General features: G+C 34.2%; 1 protein-coding gene and 1 long non-coding RNA gene across 10 annotated transcripts in view; one reads left to right on the top strand and one right to left on the bottom strand.

Moving 5' to 3' along the window:
• LOC129242591 (choline-phosphate cytidylyltransferase B) overlaps positions 1 to 22,241 on the top strand; it is a 52,081-nt gene extending 29,840 nt beyond the window's left edge. Inside the window, exons 1-5 of one of the 9 annotated variants that reach the window (XM_054879319.1) lie at positions 631 to 718; positions 5,889 to 6,709; positions 15,602 to 15,925; positions 16,020 to 16,182; positions 18,861 to 22,241. In XM_054879319.1, the coding sequence (XP_054735294.1) occupies positions 6,269 to 6,709; positions 15,602 to 15,925; positions 16,020 to 16,182; positions 18,861 to 19,417 (1,485 nt within the window). In that variant the 5' untranslated portion in view covers positions 631 to 718; positions 5,889 to 6,268 and the 3' untranslated portion in view covers positions 19,418 to 22,241. Of the gene's footprint in view, positions 1 to 630; positions 719 to 932; positions 1,107 to 5,888; positions 6,710 to 11,826; positions 12,037 to 15,104; positions 15,487 to 15,601; positions 15,926 to 16,019; positions 16,183 to 18,860 lie in introns of those variants that run through there. The other 8 variants (XM_054879320.1, XM_054879321.1, XM_054879325.1 and 5 more) reach the window with 8 other exon arrangements.
• On the bottom strand, positions 10,355 to 11,790 carry LOC129242594 (uncharacterized). Its single transcript, XR_008582194.1, has 2 exons — positions 11,309 to 11,790; positions 10,355 to 10,699 (listed from the first exon to the last, which is right to left on the bottom strand). It is a non-coding gene; the product is annotated as an uncharacterized LOC129242594 (long non-coding RNA).
• Positions 22,242 to 22,925: the final 684 nt, after the last annotated feature.

Below are 22,925 nucleotides of genomic sequence, written 5' to 3'. Positions count from 1 at the left end.
ATGTACATACTTACGTATATTAGGGTGCCTCACCTAAAAAAAATTTGCTGTTTTTCACCTTACTTATAAAAAATGTTTAAGAATTTAATCAGCGGAATCAACGGATGAGATTTTTGGAGGTACTTTGAAATCGGACCAGCTCACGTAAATCTTAAATTTTTCCGATATATTTAGGCGCAAGTGTAGGTAAGTTTTATAAACAATAACAATTTTTTTTGGAATGGAGAGTGATGCACCCTAATGTATACGTATAAAAGAATTGAGTAGCAAGTTTTGCTATTACCTCAGTTTTTTTCTGCGTTATGTTCGAAAAGTACTCGGCGTTTTGCAACAAAAATGAAAATAGCTAAATTCATATTTTTTTGATTCCCTGCACAGTAATGTCTATGATAACTATTATATCAGTTTTTTTTAGCTGCATGAGAGTTATCGGTATCGTGACTTGTTTTCTAAGTTACTCAAAATGAGAAATTCCAGGTACTTTTTGAACAGAAGTTACGAGATACATACATATGTATACTACAATCTTTTTCACTTGGCCTCGTCTGCATGTGAATATGAGTATGTATGTAATTTAGTATCGGTGCATGCATTCGTCGTCTTTCCGCCGGTCAATTTACTAACTCATCAAAAGCGCTTTTCAGTGTTATTTGACTGTTGCTAACGTTTACTCGCGTGTGCTGTTCGTCTTGCCCATGTCTGACTTGAGCTTTATTTAGTATGTAATACATTTTATTTCTACGTAACAAACTCGTATAGTATTGTAGCTTATTTGAAAGAACTATTTGGCATTGTGGTGAAAGCAATTGAGTTTAATTGAGATTTTGATTGCGCTCTTTCTTCTACGCAGTATTATAAATTTAGACAATTTTGTATACAAAAAAGTAATATTTATTTATAAAGATCACGTGTTTTCATTCAAATAATAATAAAAATTAAAAATATATTTCTTTTACTGTACACAATGATTGGTGCACAATAAAAACAACACTTGCATCAAATTGAGTGGCAAAACTATTTTTGTAACAACTGTGACGTTTAAGCTAATACATAGAATGTGTTTGTTTACACTGCAGTATGAATACCCCTGGAATTTGCAACGAATGGTACATACATATTTATGCGCATAAATTCAATATATTATATTACATTTTTTTGTAAAGAAATATAAAAAATAAATGTATACAATTACACGATATTATACATTATTTTTGTATGACGTATTCTGCAAAATATTTCTGTTGGGCTGATAATTACAAAGCAAATAAAAAAATCGAATTATATTAGCTTTAAAAAAAGAAACTACGGCTGAATAAAGATAATCTCAGATTATATATGAAAGTGTATAGCGGACGTTTCAGTACAATGTGATTAGTGCACAGATAAGAATTCATATTAAAGTATGTGTACATATGTAAATATAGTACCTAGTAATGAAAATATTAAAATGTATTCACTTACATATTGGTGTGATTGCTGCCTGAATTCCTTAATTTTTAAATCCTTAGGAAGGACCAATTCCGTTCAAAACAATTTTTTTCTAGTTTTGACCAAGTGTTGATTGCCCACCCAACAAACGCCCAATTATATAAAAGTCCGAGTGCATTCTGTATTGTTTCTAACAGTACACATACCAACTAATTCTTTTCTCGTAATAATGTTGCACTTATTCCTGCGCTGGGCGGTCAAATTTTGGTGTTGCACTCTGACTCTAAAAAGTGCGGGTGAACGTTGGTCAGCTGATTTTAATTTATCTGTGTTGTATTTTATTATAGTCAATACATGTTCATGGGTGATCAATTTAGAGTTATCGGATTTTAAATTGAAATAAAGCAACGAAAATTCAAATTGATTGGGCAATCTTTATTATTTTTGTGTAGAACCATTCACGACATTTATTTTTAAAGATAATCCCTTTCAAGCGTTGGCCGTACCTGCACCGTAATTCGGCCATCCGCAAACACTACTTTTCCGGTATCTCGTGAATAACTGTGTTGGCTTCCAGTGCCTCAATCGAAGCTGGTTTATCGGCAAAGCATTTAGGCTCTACATACCAACGCAAATGAAAGTGCAAGTGTTGGCGGCCAATTCATTGATCCGAGACGAGAGATAAATTGCTCATCCTTTCCGACGCAGTAAATCCATTGTTTCACAGGTTGTGTGCAAATGGAGATCACGATCATTAAAAAGTTGTTGTTGTTGTAGCAGCATAAACATTCTCCATACATATACGGGGAATGCTGCTGAAGTGACAGTCCTTGGCCGGATATAAATCCGGGTCGTTCCGGTTGCGTAGAACCGACTGTCGTGGGAACGATCATTAAAAAGTCGTTTATCATGGCGCGACTTGATTCGCCATTCATTGTTACATTGGCGCTAGCGTCGTCTTTGAATAAATATGGGCCGATGATTTCTCCAGCCCATAGGCCGCACCAAACCATTGTTTTCAATGGATACAATGGAGGCGGTATAAAACTGTAGGCAATTCCATTTGTGGAAAAATATCAAGGCGCAGGTGCTCGGCCAAACATTCATTGAACGGGTGTAAGCGCAGTGATTTTAGAGTAACAAAGAACACGGAACATCTATTTTGCAACCCTATCTTTCATTAATTTTTCTTGTTAGATTTCAATCAAAAAAGATGGTGCCCAAATCTCATTATTGAAAGAGCATTTCCACGGTAATTGTTGAACAAAAATGATGAATACATAGTAAATCATATTTTTTTCATAATTATTTGCAAATATATGTTATTTAATTATTTATTAATATTATTTTTACATAATAAACTTTTCTTAAAAAATTGAAGTTTAAAACCAAAAAATTATTTTTTATTTTCAACTTTTTGCCATTAACTGGAAAAAAGATCGCATTAAATGCAGGCAATAAGTATCTAATCTTTAGCAATGAAAATATGTAACTTTAAAAAATTACTCAAATTCAAGTGCTTATTTGTATTTCGCGTATAGTTTTTAATTGCTTGCTTTTAGCAATTTTTTATGAGCTCATCTAATGTATCTCCACAACTACGACTTTCACATTGAACTTTGTTATCTACAGTGACAGGCATAAAAATCGGTGTAGCAAAAACACTTTTGACAGGCGAATTTTGTCATACTTTTTATAGATAACTAGGTTATATATTTTTCCTTTAAATCCTGCTAGAGTTATATTGTGGAGTTGTAAGTTAGACTTTGCCTTTATACGATGCCATAACTAGGTTAGGTTAGGATAAATGGATGTCCATGCGAGGGGCCCACTTGGATAAACAATCAAAATTCGTCGATTGTGATGACATACGGAGGAAATAGTGGCTTTGCATTGGATGGCGACCAACCGTGGCTAATTACATTTGTATCATATTAACCGCTTCAAGCTACTGATGAAATTCATGCTACAGGATTTGCTACTGATGCTATATCTGCAGGTGTAGCATAAAGGTGAGAGCCCAGGTATCTGAATCTTTGCCCAATGAAAGCATGGTTGCTGAGAAGAAGGTGCTTAGATGATTCTACCTCATCTTCCAGACACAGAAACGACTTAAAGCAATCCCAAGTCTCACCTAACCGTTAATGACCGGTAAGGATACCCACCAAATTCGAGAGCTAGGGCCAGAAGGATCTCGCAACTTTGTTCGTTTGTGCACTTTCCAGAAGTAGTGCACAGGATCTGAAGGGAACCCCAATCCTCTCATTTCAGGGTCCCACTGTAACCGGGAAGCCAAATGAACCTAAGTATTCGGTTGCAGTCGAGAGAGAGAAGTCAGACATTCCCCGACTAATTTCGAACGCACATACAGGGCCCTAATTACCACTTGGCTTTCGGAGTAGATATTTACGTCCTTTACTGTAATCACGGAAGTAAACAAGCAATCCAGTGATTCTTTAATTGAGGCTAGCTCTGATTGGAAAACACTACTGTGGTCCGGAAGCCTAAATTTGAGCTTGATGGGGAGCTCCTCGCAGAAACTCCCTTACTAACTTTTTCATCTAGCTTCGAGCCATCCGCATACATGTTTGTCATAACCTGTCTCCAAATGTTGCATACCGCCTACTTCTCCCTTGAGGGGATATGAATGGAAAATCGACTGCACTCTGAAAGTACAGTGGAAACTCTAATTTTCTAAGAGTACTAGATTGTCCGTAGCTTAAGTCTAGCTTGTGGTCCGAACACATCAATCTGATTGCGACGCATAAAGCGGTATTTTTCACTGCGATGTCCATGGGTACTACATTCAGCATAGCGTTAAGCGCTAAAGTAGGAGTGGTCCGAAGCGCCACATTGAATTCTAATGAAGGCAAAACTTTGGACCCTCTCCATCTTCTTAACTGATGTCGTCCTTACCAGCGAGTTCCACCAGACAAAGACTACATCAGGGTTGGGTATAATGAAGTAAATAATTAATGGGCGGATTGGTAAAGCACTGAAAAATATTGATAATGCAACCCTTATTTTACTATCACTACAAAATTTGTGACAGTGCAATTTAGTGGTAGTGCAAAATTGGTTTTATAATTGTGTTATATAGCCAAAATGTAACTTAAGGAGGGAGAGAGAGAAAGTTCTCTAGGTTTTTCTGTTTTATTTCGGTGATGAAAATAACATAACCTTTTGATGGGTCTAACAAAGATCTGTTTGATACATTTCAAAAGAAACTTTTTCATGATAGAAATGCTTTCGTAAGTTTGCTACATTGCATTCATTAGACAAAAATATGACCAACAGCCACTGTTTTCACTTGATTTAGCTCCGTGTGATTTCTGATTATTCTATAAATAAAAATAGACCACCGTTCCGAACAAGAGATGCACCGTAGGCCGCTGCGTGAACAGAGTTTAACAATTGTTTTGGAAATTAAAAACGTTGATATAGAGAATGTACATGAAAAAAACTAGTCAATGCTATTTACTTGTCACTTGCGTAAAATCAACTGTAAATAGAAAAAAATAGTACACATATTCATACTGTTTGTTGTCATTATTAATTGAGGTATACATTTTTTGTAACTTCTACGATTTCTTCAAAATGTGTTCTGTTAAGTGTGAACTTTCGGAGAAAATTGTGTGCAAAAAGCGGGAAAATTGTCATTTGTCACACAATGGCATAGCAAAAACTTTAAATTGTGTTAAATTATGTGCTACAAAAGTTTAATTAAACGTTATCGACTGAACGAAGGCCTGAAAGTGGAAGAAAAACGGATTTTGAAAAGCAAAACGTTCATTACAACGGGCACTATAGTACGCTGAATAAATCAAGAAATTTATATGAAGAAGTGTTTCCCAAAATGTTTGCTGTTATTCATAAAACAATATATAGATTCAGTTCTGTTTTGGCCCGATTTAGCCGCCTTGCCTTGAACTGGTACGAAGACGACTCGGAATATTTTTCAAAAGGCTCACAACTGACCAAACTGTCCACAATTGCGACCTATTGAAAATTGTTGGACAATTGTTAACAGAAAACTGTTAAAAATAAAAAAAAACTTTAAAATGAGCAGCAGTTTAAAATGAATTTGCAGAGCGCGAGAGATACCGTAACAAAAACTAATGTCCATCGCCTAATGAGATGTCACTTCTATCTTAATTGCGCCAGTTTGTATAACCAAGAGAATTGATATGAGTTTTGGTTTAACATAGTACATTGAATAAAGAAGAAAATAAAAAAAAATTGGTTTCGATAGCTTACACAAATTTTATGTTATAATGATTTTAGGTAGATTTGATATCTGGTAAGATTTTTTTTTTTGCACTCTGAAATCTGTCCACTGTTGTGAGTTTCTCCAAATCATAACTACTCTTTTGAAGCGAAAAAAAATAGTACCTTTTTACAGACATACATACATATGCACCATACATATAACCATTATAATTTTTACTCTTTAATTGCAGGCCACTTCAATTAAATCGCGCAAATAATAAAAATCTCGCGATATAAGCACAACTACTGTCTAATTATTGCTTGAGCATTGAGAAATCGCAGCGACCGCCATAATTTATATTATTATATAATTGAATCTCCTCAGTCAAAGTCGCATAAACAGAAATAAACAAAAAAACATAATATTACGCAATTGGTTGGCGCACAGCTACTTAATAAGCTCGTCCCATCGGAAGAGGAAGACAACACAAACAGTTCAAAATTTTAACCACCAACCGGTACATTATTTTCGACCAGTTCATCCTTATCATCCCTCCTACCTCTTCTCGTCTACATCACTACTGTGTTGTTGATCCTTTAAACCATTTTGTGTTTTGAACGGTTTGCTGCTATGGCATCCTCATCAGTGCTAGCTAACAATCCAATTTCGAAACTAGCATCAGCGGTCGCTGTGGACTCCTCGTCATCTACGACTACTACCTCACCTACTCTAATTTCTACACGTAAACGCACTTACGAGACTGCAATCTCAATGCCCTCTGCCCCAACAAAAAGTAGAGGAGCAACTGCAGCTGTAGCAAAAGCATCAATCGCCAGCAAAATGAATATTAATGGCAATGATATTGCCCATAGTGATATATTTGTGGATGGTGTCTGCACTGCCACCAACGCAATAACAAATAAAGATTATACACGCACAGTTTCACAATGTGAACCGGACGAGGAAGCCTCCGGTTCGTCATCAATATATTACGATAGTCCGGTGAAAAGAGAATACGTACCAATACCACAACCTCTACCGACGATCAGCAGTGGCACATCAGATTTTATGGTGAGTAGTGTAAATCACGACTATATGAGTATTGCGGCCCAGAAATGTTTGCTATTATTCTTCTAGAGCGTTTAGAATTTAACTGTCAGATGACGTGTAGGATAGGGTTTTCAAAAGTGATATAACACAATTTTTGTAAAGACTATTCGTAGAATTTCAAATGATACAAATGATCAAGAGGCTTAATTTTTTTAATTATTTTGATCTTATAAAGGTGTTAGCCAGGGTCCTTCAGTAAAGTTCGCCAATCGATATTGGTTCAACATTCAAAAATTGCTTGCCGACAAATTGATCTAGTATGATTTCTTCTATCCACTACCAGTATCTGAACTAGAATTTGCGATAATAGCTTGGCTTTCCCCTACAGGGAATTGAAGCTATGTATAGTGTGTGCATAAATAATGTACAGTATGTACAATAGAAGCGTGATCGCTATGACTTAGAAACTATTTGACATTATATATGCATTACATGGGCTTATAATATTTATTATAAAATATATTCAATAAAAATGTATAGTCGCTACCATTAGTTATAATGACTTCACATTTATACTCGTAATGGCTTCACATTTGTTTTATTTTTTTCGGAAGTTGTGAAAATTATGCGAAAATGGAAAATAAGTCGAATTTGCCTTGACAACAGTTGGACCGTCCACATTTGTTTTCCTCTGAGTTTTTACTTAACATTTTCAATAGGTTTGACATCAGAGAAGGCCCATCCAGTATGTATATCCCAGTTCGTTGTTTCCACTCTAAATACCTGGGGCTTCGGTGCATTGGGATTGTTGTCTTTTGGGAAATCCAAGGTTAGCGAGTTCTTCCTAACATCTTCTCAGCTGACAGTAATAATGCTTTTTGATAAATTTTAATCATTAAAACTGTATTCAAATTGGCAGTAAACATAAATAAACGACGAATAAAGTTTTCGATTATAAGCAGTACACCAGGACCGACATATGCAACTATTCGCCCAAAAGGAAGATTCATCCGTTAATGTTACGTTTGAAAAATTCCGTTCTAAATTTACCTTAGCCCATTTTTTCAATGTGCTGCGGAATTTGAGGTCTTCTGCGTGTAAGCGTCCTCCAATCGTGACTATGTATATACATATTGACACTACTTTTCCTCAAGGGGTTAGAGGTAGTCAGAGGCCCGAAAAATTATGATTTTCAATAATTTTTTTTTTGCTAGTCAATGGCTTTATTTTACAAAAATAAAAACATTGCATTAATACATCATGTTTCTCCAGAAGTCCCTTGCGGTAATCATTACAAGGCCTTGGAGTTCACATCTAAAATCAATCGGACAAGAGAAATTAGTTTTATTAATAGTTAGTCTTGCGTAATAATATGGCAGCCTCAGGAAATATTTTTCAGATTTTCGAGAAAAAAACCGTCAATTAATTGTTAAAAAATTGCCTTCGATCAGGCACGAGTTTTTTATGTTTTTCAAAAACAGTGTACATTTTATTGAAATCTACCAAGCTATTTTTAAATACCAGTTCAAAAAACATAGTTTTGAGAAAACCGCATTTAAAGTTTTGCTACTTGCTCGAATGCTCCGGAGCGCCCGAGCGCCCTTTGTTAATTGTTGAATAACTCGAAAAGTATTTGTTGGATTCACTTAAAATTTTCACACAATAATTTTAAGATATTATACTTTAAGCAAATACAAAAAAATCCTATTTTTTGAAAATTCTGACTACCCCTAACCCCTTAACACCACTTTTCCTTAAAAGTGTTTCATCTTCACGCAAGTTTGGCTTTGTCACAAACAAATCAATGATCTTCTGCTTGGAAAGGTTTTTATTTTCTTTTTTTTATCTTGTCGGGGGAAGTCGGAACTTCAATATATCGTTGCACCTATTTATTTATGAACATCTTCGGTTCCTTTAAATACTATGCTGCGGATGCATGTGACATTTCTGGACCTTTAGGGTGTGTATAGAATACTGCAATAAATCGTTTTTCATATGCGGAACTCATTTTTTAAAAACATCCCACGTTTTTTAAATTTCTCGCAAACTTAACAAATTACACAACGCGTATTGCGAAACGGATACGCTTATTTAGCAGCATTTAATTTTCTTTATAACAGAACTCTAAGTTTGAATTTTCCCGGTCACGCTTCCATTAGACATACGGTATTTACACCATTTATAAACAATTTATTGAATAGATAAGTGTGTTTTAGTATTACTCAATACGTTTATTGTTTAGATTACAATAGTAAATAATAGTGCAATTAGTAATGCATTACTTATTACATGAGAATTATAATACCCTAAAACCTTATTTTTATAGGATATTTTCTTTTATAAGTAAAAGATATTTCAACAAAAAGTTTTATTTTAAATTGTAAAAGCAAAGTAAAGGATCCTAATTTTAATTCTTATTATTTTTATTTTGAAGTCAAAACTAAAGCAATGGGCTTTTTGGCGAATAGGGTAAGATCGGAGGCATGTGACAGTGGAGCAATGCGAACAATTTAATTAATCAAGTTACCCCTATATAAGTTAACAAAACATAATCGTGTTTGACAGTTCCAATTTTATGTGTCAGAAGGTAGCACGCATTTCATTTTTCTGTTCTTGCGATATTTAATGTAATTTTAGCAAACGTTGCTTACTGTACTAAATAAATATGAAAACTTTCTTGGCAGTGAATAAAAAATGCCATTCGAAAGTGCACAAGTTCGAAATCTCATAAACAAAGTGAAGTTTTTATTAAAAATTGTTTGTAAATAATTAGATAAAGTACTTTTTAAATGAATTGGTTAATTAAATTTATGCAAAGATATCAGAAAAAACATTTTCATTTCTTAAAAGTAACCAAACCACAACCCACTAAACATTTTGTTGGTGTCTCATACATTCGATCTTAACAATATTTATGTTGGTTATATAAATAAAGTGGCGTGTGAACCCCTGACACCACTCATTTTTCAAAATTTGTCTTTTGGACTTGTCATTTTTATCAAATTTGAGCAATTTTGCTTCATTATAGTCAGGATGTTATGCTTTTTTCGTTTTTGAAAATGACCGTTATATGGGACGGGGCGTGGTGCATTGGCGCATTTTCAATACCCATATACCTTGGATAAAGAATAATATGTGTACCAAGTTTCATTGAAGTGTATTAATTTTTGCTCAAGCATCGTGCGCACATCACACGGATGGACACACAGACATATCAATATCCTCATCATTCTGAGGATTTTGGTATACATGTGTGTATAGATATATATCTATAAGTCTATATATATTTCGATCTTTTTATGCTGTTACATATAACCGTTATGTGAATAAGGTTATAATTCCCGGGCACGTGGGTTTATAGTAGTATCATGTTTTCGTACGTTTTAATAACTTAAATAATAAAAATACGGGCCGATATTTCTAATATAAAATTCATCAAAAAGTGTGTTAAAAATAAACCGAGTAGTAGTGAAGTATTAGGGTAACCTGCTCAAGACTAAGGTGAATGTGTTCGTGCGTAAATCAATTGAACCTCCACTCAGCTGTTGAAAAATGGTAGAGAGAGTTTTTTATGAAGCCATTTGACTTGCGGAAGGATAATAATGCTAAAGAGTTCTCCATTTGAGAGATAGCGTGAAGACTCAAGCCATAAAAATGAGAAGTGTCTACGTTAATAATATAAGATGTGTGGCCTGCCTTTTATTTTCATTTCTTATACTATATTTACTTATTATAAACTGAATTATACACTCACTCCTTTGCTATACCTACAACGCTCCATTCGAATTTTCCATTGTTCGAAACAGTGCACGTGCTGCTTTCTTCTTTTAGAAAGGTGCTGCTTTCATCTTAAGAAACAGATAGAACTCACTGCTGCCTTTGCCTAGAAACCTCTTGATTGATAACGTGAAATGAGTTGGCGCATTGTTTTGGTGGAGAGCCCATGTTGTCCTTTCTCTTTAAAATTTATTATCAAAATCAGTGTCCTTTTCGCCAAATCTTCCGAATCACCTGAAGTGATGAGGTTAATTTTTGGTTAAGTGGGCAAGTAAAATGGCCCGATTTATAGTAATAAAAATCTACGGGAGATTCATTAGGCACAGAAAAAATCATTGCTTTGAATGGATATTGTTCGAACATGCACAAGGAATTACACGCCAATTACAAGGATGAGCTATTCGCCCGACATTTTATTTTACAAATATGATACAAAAAATTGTAGAACTATCACTTATACTATTTTATTTCATTTTACAGTTCTATAGCTCTCGGTCTTTAGTGTCCTATCCCGGAATCAAATGTAGGCTTAAATTAATTAGTCTCACAGGTTTGGTTGTTGGCGCAAAAAGTTATATGCATTCAAAACGTTTGACTCGTGTGATTTCCATTAATAAATACGAATTGTATATCATATTTTAACAAACGCTTAATTGATTCCAACCAGAAGGCAATTCGTCTTTATTTAAAAACATAATTGCTTTTTAAAAAATAGTAAATGATCGTCTATTTATTATCAATTAAATTCATCATAGCCTTACAATGTGATGCAAACTCGATGTTTATTGGAGTCTATACGATTCCTGCATGAAATGCTCAGTACAATAGCACATATGTACTTACAGTTATTAAATAAATCACAGCATATTTTTCTATAACAAACAATGGCCATCCGTTACGTGTTTGGCAACTGTGAGGCGCTCCAAATCTCTGAATAAAAAAGTGTCTATCTGCAACCCGATAATAGCTCCACATTAATACATATATGTATGTATACGGAATATGTTCAGGCTTTGACTAGTGGTCGTTTCTACTTCTAAAGCAAAAATGTAAGATTATCATCAAAGCGAATTCATGCAAGGTACTCGTAATAGCGGTATGCAAACACACAAACAAAATAGCAACAGAAAAAAACAGATAACTTTGACATTCAAACTACCAAAATGTAACAAAAATAAACAAATATGCTGTTCTATCACTTTGTATGAATTCGCCTAGACTGCCATATTGCAAGTTCTAACAGAGAAGAATAAATATATCAATGCGGTAAATAAGCTTAAAAGAAGATCTTGGCGTGCTTGAGGGGAGGAAATATATGTATACGTTTGTATATAAAATTGTATAAAACGAAGCCATCGGTGAACGCAAGTAGTCATTCGAGGATTAGATCGCACGGTGCATACAGTGACGTGGAGATATACGAATACCGTTTCCGCCATCTGTTTTGTTTAGGCTGTGTACCTCGTCGGCTTAATTGAATGGAATTGGCAAAGCTAAATAGTGATTACTCTATTAAGAGGCGATTGCTTAATTGCCTAATTGAGTGATTTGTTGTGGTGTTTTCTTTTTTCGTAAGAATGTCGCATTTTTTCTGTATCGTGGTCTTTCTCAGGGCTGCGTATTCTTTTCTCGAACTGTTACACTTTTGTCAATAAAGTGTATTGCATTTTCTACCCTCTATAAAAAGTGAGAGTATACATATAATTTATTACATAGATTAAATATTATATATAATTTGTGGAAGTGCAATACGCATCATTTTCGTAGGTCGTATGGCAACAATGCGATTACATTTTTTTCGAGAAAAGAAAATACTGTTAGTGTTTCGATGTAAATGCTGGTTTATTTAAAATTCTTGAGCTCAAGTGCTGATTTCGGTTTTGTCATTATGTGTATATTATGTACTTGACTCATAGTCATAGTCCCTCGCTCCCACGCCAGTCGGATCTGCGCTTCTGGAACAGCAAGAATTATGACATCCAACATGGATGTTTTATGTTACTGCAAAAAGAAGAACCAATTATCATTGTATCTATTTTTAGATTATTTATAATTCCAATATCAACGTAATTATTATAATAGAATCCTCCTATGCTTAAAAAGAAAGAATATTAAAAAATAAATAGTAAAGACAAAGTTGGCGGCCGCCGTAGCCGAATGGGTTGGTGCGTGACTACCATGTGGAATTCACAGAGAGAACGTAGGTTCGAATCTCGGTGAAACACCAAAATTAAGAAAAACATTTTTCTAATAGCGGTCGCCCTTCGGCAAGCAATGGCAAACCTCCGAGTGTATTGCTGGCATGAAAAAGCTCCTCATAAAAATATCTGCCGTTCGGAGTCGGCTTAAAACTGTAGGTCCTTCCATTTGTGGAACAACATCAAGACGCACGCCACAATAGAGCTCAGCCAAACACCCAAAAAGGGTGTACGCGCCAATTATATATATATATATATATATAAAGACAAAGCTTTTTGAAATTAGTTATTTTGTTGAGAGTTAATATATTGGGTCAGTGAACATACTACGTACGTATGTGAAAATATTTTTGGATTGTAGATAAAATCACAAGCCACCAAATGACACTAGTTGTGAACATGGTTTCTAGCTATTTAAATTTTCCTATAGGGCATATATGAAGAAACAAAAAAGTCGATGAGTAAAACAAACTGTACAAAGAGAAATTGGCAGTAATAAAACCATGAAATAAATGCAGCTCGCTGCTTGTGTGTACTAACATCAACCCGCTATTGTTTAATTTTTTATATACCTATGTATATATATATACAGTTGTGTTCATAATAATAGCAGTGGGGAAAATACGACTTCATTCAGAATAAACGAAATAAAATGTTTAATTTTTTTTTAATTGGAGAATGAAAGCAAATGTAATTACTACAACTTTTGCACTTTGCTCCAATAAAATGAAAATGCAGTGAAATTCAACAGAAACACAAAATGAAACGTGCAGTAAAGGTACAGCTAAAATAATATTTAATCGTATTCTGAGCTGGGTAAATGCAATTATATTAAAATTACAATAACATTTCTCAGTTTTTGTAATTGGTAATCAATTCCTTCAGTTCACAGCAAAATATTTGATTACTTTTTCAAATCCCTTTTTACCAAGTGGTTTAAAAGGAATTAAAAATATAATCTTTTGCTTACAATTCCTCAAAGGATAAAACATCCGTATTTGACCCTGAAATATATATAATATAATATATAGAAAGAGCAGAAATAAGTGCAGATAGAAAAATCTAATAATTTTTTTCCTACCAAATCTATTTTTTTCATCGACAAATTTTGTGGAAAGAGTAGATTTTGATTGCACCAGACTCTCGTGTACTGATCTCTTGGTCATCAGTCAACAAATTATTTAAGAAATTTCTTGGATTACATTTTAAATTACTTTAAGGAATCGCAAATGGAATTGGGAGCAAAAATATATTTTTCAATTGCATTCAACGGAGATGAAAAAATTGATTATATTCTTAGTTCCTTTCAAAGTAAAAAATCGTTTGAAATTACTTCTTAGAAATTGAAAAAGTAATCAGTTCCTTTTCTATTAACTGAAGGAATCGATTACTAATTACAATTCTTCGTAATTTGTAATAAGAATAATTTTATTCCAAAAGGAATCATTACACCACAGCTCTGGTCGTATAGCTCTTATTTCGAATGCATTAGGGTTGATTACCCGCTTTTTATTACATCCTGACGCCGACTTTTCGAACCGAAAAACTACACAAAATATTTCGCCATTTTGACAGTGCCCATTGGCGTGAATATCTAAGAAGATTAGCTTATTCTTCAAGTGCCGCTTTCAAATTTGACTAAAACAGATTTTTGCTACTGCACTCACATTAAACTGTAGCTCTTTTTCCTTAATCTTTCGGGAAACTGGCTGTCGTCTTACTGAACTGTTTTGCGGTAAATTTTTTCATTCTTTAATCGTTTTAGATCACGAGTTTCAGGAGGACTCTTGAATGTTAAAGCATTGGACACCATTTTCGCCGAACAGCTAATTATTTATTGTATTTATTTGTAGGTTTTATCCTCCTAAATTTTTTTATATGACCCTTATTTTTATGAATTCAAAGTTTTCATTTAACCTTATCACTCGAAGACTGTTACATACCAAACAAATTTGCTCTAGGGCAGGAATACTTTTTTTTACATTGCTTGCTCAGGGGCGATCGCTGTTAGAACCAACCTCCTCGATCATTAGGTCTTTCATAAATACAGCTATTAACTAAAGTTAAGTTCTTGGTGGAAATAGGCAATTATATGCGACAAAAGACTAGTGAATCACTCCAATACACTTCACCCGAGATATTCAGATATTTGAATTGAATTGATTTAAAAAAAAATTGCCAGAATTTTATTTTTCTCTGATTCTTTCGTCTTTACGCCAATTCCTAAAAAAAGTACGTTTAATAATAGTTAGTCGAGTGAAATTCCTGGCAGTGGTTCCATCATATTTTTTGCCATAATAGAAGAGCAAATAACTGTGTCTTTGGATATTTAAGCCTAAACTGTCTGTATACCTATAAATAAAATATGCACTTCTTCAAACCCAATCGAACTCAACAATCAAATTTCGCTTTGTGTCACAATCAAAATGTTTACTTAAAAGCTGACAAATGAATAATGAACATAACCAAAAGTACTCCTTTTATTCGAAAATTTAAAAATAAAATCGACTTTGTCTCATTTTTAATGCTATAAAAATATTCGCATTTTGACATAAATTCATAACTTCAATAACTTATAATGAATAAAAAGTTTTGGGAAGAGAATAAAATTATATATTTACTGAATAAATCAAATTAAAAATAACAACGTATTAATCGCCATCGCAAAGACAGAGTTTTGTCCATCTCAAATTCTATTTCTGAAAAGTGTATAGTCTGAGCGAGCCCAAAGGGAAAATAAACAATAAGATGACAACAAAGTTGGTAACGGCTAAACCAATGGCCATTAAAATGCTACCAATGCAAATGGATTTTAAGGAATATGTAAATGCAAAAATTTAATTTATAAAAATTTTATAAAAATAAATTTGTTTCAGTTTGAAATTAAGAACTCTATTCTCAACTCTCGTTTAATATATAGTATACCATCTTTTTTCAGACAATTTGTAAGCCAGCACCTCTTTCCACCGATGAAGAGGCCGTTGTGGAACGTGAGAAGTGTGATTATAATTATAAAATCACCTATCAAATGGCGCGTTCTGGCCAGACGAAACGACGTGTACGTGTTTACGCCGATGGTATTTACGACCTCTTCCATCAAGGTCATGCCAGACAACTAATGCAAGCCAAGAACATTTTTCCGAATGTTTACTTAATTGTGGGCGTGTGCAACGATGACTTAACACATCGCATGAAGGGGCGTACCGTCATGAATGATCAGGAGCGTTACGAGGCTTTACGTCACTGCCGCTACGTGGATGAGGTAAGTGGCAGAAATGATCAATTATAATTACTACTACTTTTATTTGTAAGGTTCTATGCATATACATTTGATTGATCGCGCTATTTATGTACAGATCGTTCCAGATGCACCTTGGACTTTGTCGGATGAATTTGTAGCAGCTAACAAAATTGATTTTGTTGCACACGATGACATTCCATACACTGGTGATGGCATGGAGGATATATATGCGCCACTGAAGGCTAGAGGCATGTTTGTGGCTACCGAACGCACCGAAGGTAATAAAATCGATTTTTTTAGTCGAAAAGTCCTTATCGAAATCGCTTGATTTCTGACAAACTTTCGAGTACATACCTGCAGTGATAAAAAGGTACCTTCAGTCGTGTTTGATAACACAAACATTTTTAAGTTATTCCTAATTTTTGCAAGAAGGTGTTCATTAGCGCCAAAAAATTATCCACCTCTCAAAAGTTGAGAGAGCAAAGTGACAATTCGATGCAAGAGATATGTTAATTTTGTGCCAGAGAAAGTTCAGCCACCAAAATTATCCATCACGAAAACAAATAATTTGAAAGCATATGATTGAACTTCTCGTAAACAAACGTATACATTTCTTGAGGAATCTGGTATTTTGTGCACCTCTGTCTCGTGACGCGGTTTGTAATTAGCAGCACGATGAAATGTAAAATTTATAAAAAAAAAGAAAAATCGGAACTTATAAAGTCAATTTATGATAATTTTTTGCCCAACACAAAAATTAAACAATTCCAGCTGACATGTCTGCTTCTTTTACTGTTTTTTTTTTTTTCAAGTGATGCACGTTGAATTATCTTCGCTTTTTCTGCGTTTTGGGAGGCAATTTTCGCTTACGCTCTTGATATAGATTGATTTATCATGATGGCTAATTTTGTTATTGAACACAACTATAAAAACAATTTTTCGTTCGGATGTGACGCGCTATACAAGTTTGAGGAAAGCTTACCGAACACATCTTTTAGGCTATTCTTATTTTTTCTTTTTATGCCCCAGTGCCATTCCTAGACTTTTTATTTTTCTGATGAAAGTGTGATAAATATTGGATATGGGAATAAGTTTCCGTCCTTTCTTAGTCAAAGTTACGAATTATTTAAACAATTATGTAAATAATACATGATATTATGTGAAGTACAATATGTGCCATTGGGAGCTATAACTTTACTCCATCTTTCAGGCAGCATACGGATTCCTCTGACGAAAAATGCGAGCTCTTTTGACTTAATCCATTCAATGAGCTCGTTTGCGATGCTCTCGTAAGAAGTGAACCGCTCTCCAATGAGGGCTGACGGCATTGGTGGGAACAGATGGTAATCAGAAGTTGCAATGTCTCGGGAATACGGCGGATGGGGCAAGATTTCTGGACCGATTTATAACCGTATGACCTGGCGTTGCCATGCAGCAAAATCAGTTTGTCATGCCTACTGTTCCATTGCGGCCGCTTTTCTTTGAGAATTCGATTCAAATGCATTAGCTGCAGTCGGTCACGGTCACCAATGATGGTTTCAGATGGAGTTCACAATAAATGACACCCTTCTAATGCACAACATAACCTTTGAAGCATGAATATGTTTTTTCGCTGTCGATGGACCTGGTTTACTTATCAGACTACAACATTTTTGACGCCTTTTCTTTTCTGCCATATCAAGAAGCATCTCACACGTCAACAAACGTCTCTCGATATCCCCCTCCTTCATTTGATGTGGTACCCAATTACCTGCTTTTTGGACCATACCCATCGCTTGCAAATGTCAACGACGGTTGATCAGTCAACTTCCAACTCTTATCATATCAACAAGGGTTCGACATGTGCTGTCATCCAATAATTGTTGTAGTCGATCTTTATCACTCACGTCGATGTTGCCACTTTGGAAGCGTCGAAATCCCTCTTTAAAAGTTGTATTTGATGGAGCCCGATTACCGTAAATATTGATCAATATACGACATGTTTCAGCTGCACTTTTCTTTAAAAGGTAATAATGAAGTATGACTTCCCGTAAATGCTGTTTTTTCGCGACGAACATAAACATTTTTGACGTCAGATAAAAAGGATTTTTACGCTTCAAACGAATGTCAACTACTGCGATAGAGACCTCACATATACACCTTCAAATCTCCAGTATATTAAGAGAGTGAACACAAAACTAGTATCAGCAGCGACGCCTCTTTTACGAAGGCGGAAACTTATTTCCATACCCAATAGCAATTCAATCCTATTTCATATAAGGCTGATATTGAGTTTGAGTTCTTTCTGTTCTTTAGAACGGAAGCATAAATTATTTGTACCGCTTTGAAAGTAAATGTCTAATGTTTACTTGAGAGAATGCCAAAGTTTTCATCCTTTTGTACATTCTTCTGATAAATCGGTAATTTTAGATATCCGATGTGTTCAGCAGTTCTATATAAAGAACGACGCAGAACATTTATGTGGAATATTTAAACTCTCTATCTCTTTAATAGATGGGTACTTTTTGACTCATTTGCGGGGAAGGACGAAAAATACTAATAACAAAGGAATACAAAAAAAATGTTTGCCATCAAATTATACTGTATATGGGCCCATACACGATAGCCACCGAGAGATTGTGCCGTCAAGCACGATCCACATACCGCAATAGTAAACTTATGTGCACTAGCGTGCACAATACTCATTTCTTTACAAAAAATTCGCGAAGAAGATCATTAGAAATAAATAAAAATTTGTGCAGTTCAGAACCTTCAATTTTCCATAGAATTCGATTAGTTTACCCTAAACGTTTTTTGCTTTAGAATTCATATCGAGAGATCAAAATCACAAATGTTATTTTTTATGTATATATTATATTTATATACATAATAGTACTGCATATAATATATATAATATTAAAAACAGAGTTCATAAAAAATCATATCATTCATATTATTATCTCTTCTATACGATTAGGCGTTTCCACATCAGACATTGTAGCACGTATTGTCAAGGACTATGATTTATATGTTCGTCGAAATTTGGCGCGTGGCTACTCAGCCAAAGATTTAAATGTCTCATTCCTTTCGGAGAAAAAGTTTCGATTTCAAAATAAAATGGATGAGCTGAAGGATCGCGGACGTCGGGAGCTGACCAAAGTGAAGGATGATATCATCACAAAATGGGAGGAAGCATCTCGTGATTTCATAGACGCATTCCTTTTACTTTTCGGACGGGAGCGTCTCAATCATTTGTGGAATGAATCTAAAGGGAAATTGATTCAAGCACTTAGTCCACCCGGCAGTCCGAGTGGTTCAGTGAATGGCGATGATGAAGACGATGGCGATTATGAAGATGACACTGATTTCGAAACGGCACGCATTCCGGCAAGTGCTGCGCGGATTCGTGTCCCTGATAGTCCTTCAGTGCGTGGTAGCACCGGACGTGGATCATCTGCGACTGCCGCCGCCGAAGCGGCTCAATTGGACAATGAAGATGACGATGATGGCGAATATGAGCATAGAAGTAATTAGAATAATAGATCACCAAATATTTCGTAGGTAATATTATTATTGTAACGCAAACATACGAAAATAATAGAAAGAAGAGTTACATTAAAACTAAACACAATTATTTGCAGACATGTGAATGTCTTTGAAAACTTTTCGTCAGTGATGAAGCATAAGATAAAAAATACCTACTAAATAAAAGCTGAGGTTGCGCAAGTAAAAAAAGTACCAAGACCACAAAATTACTTAGAGTTCTACTTTTTGTTAGTTGACCAAAACAGAAGGGAGTGAGGCAAGAGAAGAGTTATGCTTTCAAATAAACCGTTATATTAGTACAACATATTTACAGATATGTGTATATTCGCATTTTGAAAATCTGTACTCCGAGTTAGTCGAGTCGAATACACAAAAGTAGGATTACTAAATATGGCCGTGGCCCACGATATTGCACATCTTTTATCTTTTTACTCAGCTATAATTGATTTGACGACAAACCGCCAACATTTCAGAAAAAGAAACAGCAGCAACAAGCCACAAAATACGATGCTATTTACTCTACAATTTCTAAGTAGTTTAGTCTATGGTTACTTCTTAGTCTTCAACCCTATGAATATAGTTAGTAAGGAACACTTGTTAAATTACTGTGTATTTATGCTTTCATAGATAACTGTGGACATTTTACAAAACTTCGTACTTTCTACTTGTAATCCACAAGTTTTTAAATTTTTAGGGGAACATTTAAACTTTTAATCATCCACAACTGACGTTTAGGAATCCAAATTAATAAAACAATTTATATAATTATATTATTATATTTTTCTATTAGAAATCAAGGTTTATGGTATTTAAGCGAAAAACGATTTATTGTTAAAAGTCCACAGGTATACTCGTATGTATACACCACATACACATATGGTCACCGAAATAAGTGCATACTATATACAATATAAGTAAATCGCTCAGTAAAGTTTTGCGATACTTTTTTGAAAACATTACAAAAAACAATTTCTCTTGTTTTAATTTTACAAAAACTAATTTAAAATTATGCTTTGATGCGTAGGAATGAAGTTTTCAAAGCTATAAGGCAAAAAAAAATTGTTGAATAACCCACGACTGCCTTCTGACTTTATTCGAATGGGACACCTGCGAGTGCTGTGAAGTATTGCTAATAAAATTCATCATAAAAAACAAAATCAATTATCTGATAGTGGTGCTATTATACAAATTTCTCAAAACTAAGAGCTGGTAATCTATTATTTCTTCGTAAAGCGAATTTTTGGAAGAGGAGGGAATTTTGTGTATAAAAGATAGTCAGACTTATCACTTAGTGCGTCGTAAAAAGAAAGCTACGAATACAATAACCCTTGGGAACTCGAAAAATGTGCTGTAAAACTCGAATGCCAAATTTTGATTTTTCGGAACCAGCTGGTACGTAGCAAACAAACAAATTTAGTTAAAAAATGATTTCTTTCGCGTTATTTTGTAACTTTTTTTTTGTGCGATTCAAGTGAATTCTATTGGAACTTGTGTAATAATAATTTTGAATGAAAAGAAGCAGCAACATTTAAGAATACTTCAATGCAGCGGAATGATGTCACTTTGTAAGTATGACACTCTGAAAGGAAAATTGGCGGTCCCAAGCTGTTTACCTACTCTTTTTGGCATTTGGTTTAACCATCTCCAATTTCTGGATGTTCTTGTAATAGTTCCAGTAACTAAGCGTTTTGGTGACGCGTTAAATTTAGTACTCACACTTTAATTTACCGTATTTTTGTAAATTGATAAAATATAAGTGGTTATTCCTTCTGAATATTATTTTCCAACTTTTCTTCGATAACCAAAACCCTCCGTAACAAATTCGTTGAAAAAAATTGTGAATTGCTATACGAATTTTGAATTTGCAACGTAGCCATTCGAACTCGTGATGCCTTTTTCGTAGAATATACGAAAACTGCTGAACTCGATGAATTCAGCGAAAGGGCTGAGTATATGATCCGCCAGCCTTAAATACACCTTTCATACATATAATATATCATTTATATATACAAATGAACACATCTACATAAATATATGTATATATAAAAATGTAAAATGCCAATGGAACGTATCTATTTTAATGGCCATATGTGTATATGCATATGTACATAAGCCCCGTTAAATTAAACAATACATTACATATTTAAATGTATCATGGATAATTTAGGAACTTGCTAATCGCAGCTATTATGTAGAGGCTGCAGAACTTACGCAAAAGTTGTAACAATGAAAAATTATTGTGTCAACCTAATAAATATGTGTATGTATGTACGTATGTATGCAAGTGTAAGTGAACTGCTATTTAAGTTTTATAAGAGCCTTTACATGATTCAGACAAGAATGTAAGTGAAGTATTAGTTTACATTCAGGATTAAAAACAAGCTTAATTTTTGAAACGAATTATGTAGATCTGAATGGTTAATTGAAAAAATGTAATTTCCTCATCTTATGTCTAAGTATAGAAATTGGCATACACAGATATATGTATGTGTAGATATACTTATGTACATATATGGTATGTATGGTTGATGGCATTTTATGATTCTTTTTTCATGACTGATTTCTTATATATATTATTAAAAAACTAAATGAAAAATTAGCAAGGCAAAGACAAACGTTTGAACGAAGATTACAAAAACTTGATACATGGAAATGAGCGTTTGTGCCCAAAATACCAATGTGCACACAAGTGGAGAATTGATAAAAAGTTTAAAGTACGTATGTCATGTATAGAATGTCATAAATAAATATATAAATTCGTGTGTCTCACACCGAAGTGTTGACAAGGATCTTGAAATGTGCTTACAACAAACTATTGCGTTTTTCATTATTTTTGTCGTAGCAGCATTACTCAAACTCTGTTATGGTGGATGAAAATGCGAAATATTGTCATCGAGATCGTCTAAAGGCAGAACCATGAGTGGTCTTCGACATAATGAAGTCGCATGATAAGGGGTAGGAGGTGTTCGGTGAGTTAATTTAAATGGGTATCAAAAAGGATCGTTAGTCTCATCTTCAATGAGGTGGCAATTGCGATTTTAATTAAAACTGGTATATAGTATGTTGATATTCCTACAAAAACTCAAAATATCGAACAATTTCTCTTGCTACAAAAACTGGGAAGACTATACAAGCAGATCACAAGTAAAAATAAATATTTAAAACAAAGCAAAAAGTAAATTGTGAAGGCTTTACTTAATATTCTCCAATTAGATAATATTATATTATGGCACACGTGCGTGGCCCACCATCTGTTTTTTTTTTTATTTAAAGCGGTCATCGACTATCTCTCATCTATTCAGACGTGTGCTTAACAAGTGTACTTCGTTCGCGAAATAATAACAAAAAAATATCCGTTAATCGTATATTGTCATTTCTCGCTTTTGTACAATTTCGCATCTGGTGATTCTTACACAAACGCAATTTAACAGATTGGTTAACCTCTACAGCGTACCAACAAGCAATAAAATGCAAATACAATCAGAGCCGCCGGGCA

Source organism: Anastrepha obliqua, chromosome 3 (assembly GCF_027943255.1).
Source record: "Anastrepha obliqua isolate idAnaObli1 chromosome 3, idAnaObli1_1.0, whole genome shotgun sequence".
Lineage (NCBI taxonomy): Eukaryota > Metazoa > Arthropoda > Insecta > Diptera > Tephritidae > Anastrepha > Anastrepha obliqua.
The sequence above is the reverse complement of the archived record's forward strand: the minus strand, read 5'-3'. Positions and strand labels throughout refer to the sequence as shown.